At 51.6% G+C, this 8,542-nt stretch overlaps 1 protein-coding gene across 1 annotated transcript; it reads left to right on the top strand.

Moving 5' to 3' along the window:
• Positions 1-5,447: 5,447 nt before the first annotated feature.
• On the top strand, positions 5,448-6,350 carry LOC136994150 (olfactory receptor 14J1-like; the record flags this gene model as incomplete). Its single annotated transcript, XM_067310396.1, has 1 exon — positions 5,448-6,350. A coding segment is annotated over exon 1 (903 nt), but the record flags the coding sequence as incomplete, so codon positions are not given.
• Between the last annotated feature and the right edge of the window lie 2,192 nt (positions 6,351-8,542).

Genomic DNA, 8,542 nt, shown 5'->3' with positions numbered 1-8,542 from the left:
AGACTAGGACTGGATCCACCCGCCCTCAGGCTCCTCTGAGGAGGAGTTTAGAAAGAAAGGGGGTCCTTTCTGAACCTTGTAACTCAATAGGAGCGTCTCCGTTAAGCATGCATCTGACCCTGTCCTTCATGCAGTAAATAACTGAGTGAACCTTGCCAATCGAACCTCATTAAATCATTTATTTACGATTGAACTTTGTTCAGTCACTACTTACCGCAGTAACCATAGCGCTGCTTCCCTCTTATGAGTGAAGTGCATCACTCCTTTGCAACACCTTGACGTCCCTTTGCAACTGTCTATCCTAGGGGAGCTTTGGCTTCCTGAACAGCAACCCTACTTTGCCTGACAACAATACACTGTTTAGTCCAGCTGTTGTGCTGAGATGTCTACTGGTTTTACTGAGTATTGGTATGGACCATCTTTGCGCTTGGTGGGTGCTGTTCACAGAATCACAGAATTACAGAATGGTTGAGGTTGGAAGGAACCTCTGGAGATCATCTAGTCCAACCCTCCTGCTCAAGCAGGGTCACCTAGAGCACGTTGCACAGCATTGAGTCCAGGCGTGTTTTGAATATCTCCGGAGAAGGAGACTCCACAGCCTCTCTGGGCAACCTGTTCCAGTGCTCTGTCACCCTCACAGTGAAGAAGTTTTTCCTCATGTTCGGATGGAACTGTCTGTGTTTCAGTTTGTGCCAGTTGCCTCGCGTCCTGTCGCTGGGCACTACTGAAAAGAGTCTGGCCCCATCCTCTTGACACCCTCCCTTCAGATATTTGCATACCTTCATAAGATCCCCTCTCAGTCTTCTCTTCTCCAGGCTAAAGAGGCCCAGCTCTCTCAGTCTTTCCTCATAAGAGAGATGCTCCAGTCCCCTCATCATCTTTGTATCCCCCCACTGGACTTGCTCCAGTAGTGTCACATCCCTCTTGTACTGGGGAGCCCAGAACTGGACACAGTACTCCAGGCATGGCCTCAGCAGGCCTGAGAAGAGGGGGAAGACCGCCTCCCTTGATCTGCTGGCAGCACTCTTCCTGATGCACCCCAGGATATGGTTCTTAATGGCCTGCTGTCTTTCCTGAGCTCCTGTGCCCTTCAGAGCTGCCTCCCATGGGATCCCCCAGCAGTCCTCAAAGAGGCCAAAGTCTGCTCCTCTGAAGTCCCGAGTCTGTACTCTGCTGCTCTCCTTCCTCCCTGCCTTCAGGATGTGGCACTCCACTATTTCATGGTCCCTGCAGCCAGCGTTTCCACTGATGATCACCTCCCTGATCAGTTCTTCCTTGTTTGTGAGTAGCAGATGCAGGAGAGCGTCGCCCTTCTTAGCCCATCTGGCAGCTGTGCTAAGAAGGTGTCCGTGACACCCTGCAGAAACCTCCTGGACTGCTTTCACCCTGCGCTTTGCCCTTCCACTGCATGCCAGGGGGATTAAAGTCCCTCCATAAGCAGCAGGCCCTGTGTGCCACAGACTTCCTCAGCTTGCTTAAAGGAGCCTGCGTCCACTTCCTTGCCCTGATCGGGTGAACTGTAACTCCCATCGCAAGGTCACCCTTACTCCAGTGATCACTCACCTTTTCCCATCCAGCACCTTGTCCTTCCCTTGGAAGAGCTCCACAAATCCCAGGTGCCCCTTTACACAGAGGGCATCGCCCCCGTCATCTGCCCTAACAGTCCCTGCTGAAGAGCTTGTAGCATGCCATCAGAGCACTCCAGTCTGGTGAAACATATGTAGTGGTGAAAGGAGGTTCCCGCTAAGAGAGCAAGGCCTACAGTGCACAAGGCCAGGGAGAAACAGAGCTGGGCTGTGCAGGAATGGCAGGAGAGGTGTTTGCTGCCTGAGCTGCCTCTGCAGCACCTTGGAGCCTTTGATGGAGGTGAATCAATGTCCAGGAAGGAGAAGGTGCCCCTGAGAAAGTTCTTGGGCCTGCACAGCCTGCCATCTATCAACCCTGTAGACATCATTAGCACAGTCCCAGTTCATATCATGTGGGAGTGGGAAGAGGCTCAGGGAGAGGAGAGCTAGAAGCTGTTAAGCATGCAGGGACATGAGTAGAGCCCTTGGTGTGATGTGCAGCTCTATGGTGCACACTTGGATGTAGAGGGGATGGACTTCACCTAAAGACAGAAGTGGGATTCAGTTGTTTGGACACGGGCAGGTCCCATGCGGTATGTGCTGGAGACATATGGTTGTGTTTGACACACCAGGCATCATGGAATCTAGTGCCTGCCCTGAATGACATGAACTGCTTGCAGTGTAGGGATCTGCTTATGCCTCAGCCTCTGAATGTGTGGAGCTCTGGCAGTATTAGGCATCTCGTGTCATTTCCAATGGCCAAGGAGATTCTCCACCTGGCCACCACCTAATGCTCTAGAAGGATGTGGGTCTCACGGTTGCTCCATGAGAGCCAGCAGACACTGGCAAATGCCTTGCACCACCTCTCTCGCTTCAGATGTCACCACGTGTTTGTGTGTGGGCAGCTGGCTACTCCCCTCCCTCTCCAGTGATTATCATGGGAGCTTAGAGAGGGAGCTCGCATGCCAGCATCTTTGTAGTGCACAGTCCAGATTGTGAAAGGGGAATCGCACCTCCTGTGTGTTTGTGGAGTGCACAGAAGGGCTCTGAATCCCACTCCATCCCAGGGGCTTCTAAACCAGCGTGAGAAGCACAGATTGACGCGTCTGAAGCAATACCTGAGCCATGGATCATTGGAATCCCCTCTTGCCCCTTTCCTAGGTGTCCTGCCTAGTTAAGAGATGGGAATAGGGTCTCCCAGAGTGGGACATTTCCATGTGTCCTAGATGACCATCCTCTGATGAGACAAATTGCAATGCTGGAATGGGATTCTCTCCACTCTTTAGAAAAGGCCCATAGGTGATTCTTTCAGTCTACTTCAGTGACCGTGTCCCAGGAGGAGGAAGCACAAGGGAGAGAGAAATTCACGCCTTCAGCTGGACCACTGTTGCTGAGCAGAGGCAGGCTCCTGGGACGGAGAGAGCTCCTGGCAACGTGGCAGCACTGCTGGGAGACAACTCCTTGCAGGAGCAGCTCCCCTGTCAAGAGCAGCAGGGCTCTGGGCACTGCCTGCTCTTGCTGACATCCATGAGGGAAGGCAGAGAGAAGTGAAAGGGAGTGTGGAGTGTGAGGCCAGAGGAGAGCTCCTTGTGGGAGGAATCTTCACAGCCCTTTGCACGGTAAGCCTCTGGCTGCAGGGCAATGCTACTGCTGTTGCTGGAGGGGTCTTCTAAACCCAGCCCACAACGGAGAGTTTTCTTGAGGCTCGCTCTCCTGGCTTCTCCAGAGTGCAGGAGGGGATTCCCTGCCACAGCATGCCAGGGACAGGGTGTCCTGCTGCCTTCTGCCAGGGAGAGCTGCATGGGTGTGAAGCCAAGGTGTGCCAGAGGTCTAGCTGGGGCTGTCATTCCGAGCAGTGTTCCTGCCCCCCAGGGTGCTGTGTGCCCCGGCAGTGAGTCTGCTGCCTGCGAGGGTCAGCACTCAGCCTGCCCAGCAAACTCCCCACAGCGCTGTGGGGAGAAGCTCTGGGTGGGAGGAGAGAGCCTGACAGGGCAGGTTGAGTGTGCTGTGGAGAGGGTGGTGCGTGGGTCAGGGCTGCTCACAGCTCCAGCTCACCCTGAGGATATTTCTGGAGTGCACTTTTCAAAAGGAAAGTCAAAGCAGGGGCTACTTGAAAGGGAAGGAGCTTTCCTTCTAGGCTGTATGCTTTCAGTTTGCTAATTTGGGGAGGGGGAAAAAACAGGAAAGTGTTTTCTGCTTTGGCAAGGAACTGAGATCCTACATACAGCACCAGCATCACTTTTATGGCCTTGTCAGGGATTTTCTGACCTGCTCCTCAGGACCTTTGAGCACAGCAATGCCTCTGCCCAGCGCCCTGTCCCGGTAGGTTTCTGTTGGGCAGAACTGAGCATGCAGAGGGTGGGATGGGGTCTGTGAGCACCGTCAGGGAAAAGACATTGGGATAGAGAAGGAGCTGCCAGCAGGGAGAGTTCCAGGCAGCGAGATGGGCAGGGAATGAGAGGGAACTGCAAAGAGAATCGCCATGGGAGGAAGGATTTGGGCAAGTGATGGTCAGTCCCTCTGACGCAGACACCTTCCTCTGAGCCAGTCCCCTGTGTCTCTGCTGATGAGCAGATGGTATATTGGTGTGAGGAGAGGGTCTATCGCATTGGAACGGTTACATCCAGAAAGGGTCGGGCACCCGCTGCCTTCATGTGACAGTCTCCCTGCCTTGCTGGAATGGGAGCTGGTGTGGCTGCTTCAGATACAAACACCTCTGTTCAGGAGGGCAAGGCTGGGGGAGGTGAATGCCTCACAAGAATCTTCCCTTTCCAAGACAGCTGGCAGGAGAGCTTGTCAGAGTCCAATCCTTCCTGGCCAGGTTCTTTTAGGTATTCCACACAAGTGCAGTGTAATGTTTAATATCAACATTTACTTCCTTGAAGATATTTTACGTTACACCGGACTTTTGATTTAGTGGAGTGACACAGCAATATCCCGAAATCACAATACAAGTGTGAGTTACACTTAGCAAAATAGAGCAATTGCAGTATCAGTTCGATCACAATACCAGTGTGATCCCCATTACTGGTCTCTATCCTGTGCTCACCATCACAACGCTGGGCACCCCCAGTCACCGGAAAGGAAGACATGGGATGAAAGCAGCTCAAACCCATTGCTCTCTTGCAGATTCTTTTGTTAGTCGTTCAGTTTTTATACTCTGTGTTGGGCTGAGCCATGAATACACTCACCCACCATGCTGGTCTGGCTAACTGAGGGAGACATTCACACTCTTTTGATGGACTCAGGGGAAAATATTGACACCAGCTGATCCACTCAGTTGGGGTGTAGTCACTTGAGCCACTCAAATGACAGCTGTTTTTCTAAAACCACAGTTACCCTCCAGTCATGGTCCCCTTTGCGTTGAGATAAAGTCAGCTTTCTGTGCAACAGCTGTGGTCAGTGACACCCTACCTTATCCCCTGAGCTTCATGGGCACATGCCCCTTGCCCATCTCCCCCGAGCCTTCTTCCATTATAGGGGTTTATTGGTTGGTCCAAGTGCTATATTCCTCTCTCTTTCTGGTAAACAGAGAAAATTCCCACTGGGTCACCGGACTGAGTGTCCTTAGGTCATCTCATGGAGCCCAAACCCCTCCTATCCCCACCAAAGAACTGGAAATGTTAGTCACCTTCCTCCATTTACACCCCCCAGCAGAGCAGCACTGACTCCTCTGGAAATCGTTAGCAGAGGCCCCTGCTCTGCATGGCACACTCAGCCAGCACAAAGCGGAGCTCGAGCCAGGGAGTTGAACGAAGGTGAAGGAGAGAGGAAAAGTGGGCGGTTCAATGAGAAAGGCAAAGGGTTTGTCTCGCAAAAGATTGCTCTAATTTGTCCCTGTCTTTTCCTCTTTGCACAGGCCCCCATGCCCATGATCAGCAAATGTCCAACAGCAGCTCCTTCAAAGAGTTCCTCCTCCTGGCATTTGCAGATACACGGCAGCTGCAGCTCTTGCACTTCTGGCTCTTCCTGGGCATCTACCTGGCTGCCCTCCTGGGCAATGGCCTCATCATCACAGCCGTAGCCTGCGACCACCGCCTCCACACCCCCATGTACTTCTTCCTCCTCAACCTATCCCTCCTCGACCTTGGCACCATCTCCACCACTGTCCCCAAATCCATGGCCAATTCCCTGAGCAACACCAGGGCCATTTCCTACTGGGGATGTGCTGCACAGGTTTATCATTTTTACTTTCTCATCTCAACTGAGTATTCTGTTCTCACTGTCATGGCCTATGACCGCTATGTGGCCATCTGCAAACCCCTGCACTATGGGACCATCATGAGCAGCAGAGCTTGTGTCAAGATGGCAGCAGCTGCCTGGAGCACTGGTTTTCTCTATGGTCTCCTGCACACTGCTAACACATTTTCCATACCACTCTGCCAAGGCAATGTCCTGGAGCAGTTCTTCTGTGAAATCCCCCAGATCCTCAAGCTCTCCTGCGCAGACACCTACCTCAGGGAACTTGGGCTTGTGGTGGTTAGTGCCTGTTTATTCTTTGGGTGTTTTGTTTTCATTGTGCTGTCCTATGTGCAGATCTTCACAGTTGTGCTGAGGATCCCCTCTGAGCAGGGCCGGCACAAAGCCTTCTCCATGTGCCTCCCTCACCTGGCCGTGGTCTCCCTCTTTGTCATCACTGTCATGATTGCCTACCTGAAGCCCCCCTCCTTTTCCTCCCCAATTCTGGATCTGGTGGTGACTGTTCTGTACGCAGTGGTGCCTCCAGCAGTGAACCCTCTCATCTACAGCATGAGGAACAAGGAGCTCAAGGACGCCCTGAAGAAACTGGTTCAACTGCTACTACTTCAGCAGCAATAAGCTGCCCCTCTCTCCCCTCAAGGGATTTCCAATTTACCTCGGGCAACACTTGTGCTTTGGGCATTCTGCCTGTGATCGTCATTTGTACACAAATATTTGAATTCATCCCTTTTCCCAACAGGCACAAACCCTGTCTGCCAAATTGATTAGTCAGTGGGGATTGGATTTGGAGACTGACTCACTGTAATAAAAATGTCCATCTTTTCCCATGATGAAATAATGGAAATTGTCAGGAAGGTTGTGAATCTCAGGAGAATAAATTTTCATCTACCCCTCAAGCTGGTGTACCACTGCTTTGTCTGTTATGCTATGGATTTAATCTCAGTAAGCTTTCACATATTTCCCCACCTCCTGATTAAATTGACCATTTCTAAAGTCATCTTTGCAGCAGACTGTCTGGACATAGGCACTTTCCCTTGCTTTCCACTTTTCCTTCTCTCCTTTCTCTTCATTCATTCAGACACCTCTGCTCACTCTCTAGGTGCTGCTCTGAGCTTCAGGGAGTGTAAAGCTTGCCTCGTCTTTCAGGAGGCTAGTTGTCTTTTAGACAATGCCTTAACTGGGTTTTTCCTCTATCCTTTCCCATCAATCTGTCTAAAACATTTCTACTAAGGCTATCCCTTGTGGAAAGTGCGCCTCCCTGGAGGCAGCCTGGACTTGAAACACAGTTTAGGAGTTTATTTTGTTTTTCATTCAACTCCATCATCTTTTACTTTTGCTGGATCCCAATAATAAAAAGCCTTCTGTGTCTATTTGCAGCTAGTTCTCGAAGGAAAGCAGGTGGGAATTGGTGCATAGAGGCTGTACCATTCTGCTACAGATGTGAGTGGAAGAAAGCTTCGATTTTAACAAGAGTGAGGTAGGTCCCTAGTGGCTGATGAGAGAAATGGCAGGGCTGGGGAGGCGAGGAGCAAGGCTGTTTGTACATGTCTCCTGTCCAAAATACTGCTTTTCTCACACATCAGGATTCCTTACGAGACCCTCTGAGTCACTACGAGTTGGCGAATGTGGCTATCACTTATTCTGTAAGCTGAAAAGTAAAGAAAACCTTACAAGCAGAAATTCTTTCTCTTTTGTTTTAGATGCTCTTTGAAAAATTCGTCTTTAAAATACACTCCTGAAACCTCTCCAATTAGCCACACAAGAACTGAAGGACTGAAGGAAATTATGGGGATAGACAGGGCTTGTTAGGGCTTTTTGCATTTTAATGACCCTCGGGTGTATTTGGTGCTGAGTCCATGAATGTCAGATTATGAGAGGAGACTGAACAAACCTCTCAAGAAGTTGAATTCAGAAGCCAATCCCAAAGCTTCTAGGAGCATTAATGGGTCCCCCTGAGGGCCATTACTCAGAGAGCCTCCCTAGGGGCTGATTAGAGCAGAAAGTTGTAGGCCCTGATTGCAGGTAGGCAAAGGAAATGTGCAGGTGGCTGTGATGCCAAGTCACCCTTGATGTGTTTTATCATACAACATGGCCAAGCAGTGACACCCAGCCCATGGGTGGGGTGATCCCTTGCCTCACACTTTGCTCAGGCCTCTCTGTGGGGGCAGTGTGAGGGTGGGGGTGTGCAACACTGAGTTAGGGACAACAAGATGGCACCTCCCAGGCCTGCCCTGGGAGGCAGGAGGAGGAAATAAGGCCTCTACTGCCCTTAGCCTCCACTTCACCACGATAATGTAGCCCACGTCCCTCAGCCTCCCTCTACAGGTCATGTGCTGCAGGCAACAAGCCCCATCTTGGCAGACCTCCTCTGGACCCTCTCCACATCTTCCCCGTTCCTCCAGCACTGGGCATCCCACACTGGCACACATGATTCCAGATGTGGCCACGCCAGTGCTGAGTCGAGGGGTGATAGTAACTGTCCTTGTCTGGGTGGGCAGACGCTTCCTAATGCAGCCCCGTATGCAGCTGGCCTCATCTGTGGTGAGCACCCACCACAGGCTCATATGGCATCCCTCGTAATGTCCAGGCCCTTCTCCTCAGGGTCACTCCCCCAAGGCAGCACCTGCCACTTCCCCTTGCACAACTTCAGCAGGCTTCTGTTGGCCTCATCTCCAAGCTTCTCCAGCTCCCTCTCCACTCAAGCTCCTTTCTGTCAGCTCTGAATGTGTGCGTGCAGATGTCTCATGCCATCTTGCCAGGCCTCTCACAGGATAACA

The sequence above is a fragment of the Apteryx mantelli genome, chromosome 24 (genome assembly GCF_036417845.1).
Source record: "Apteryx mantelli isolate bAptMan1 chromosome 24, bAptMan1.hap1, whole genome shotgun sequence".
In the NCBI taxonomy this organism is placed as follows: domain Eukaryota; kingdom Metazoa; phylum Chordata; class Aves; order Apterygiformes; family Apterygidae; genus Apteryx; species Apteryx mantelli.
The sequence above is the reverse complement of the archived record's forward strand: the minus strand, read 5'-3'. Positions and strand labels throughout refer to the sequence as shown.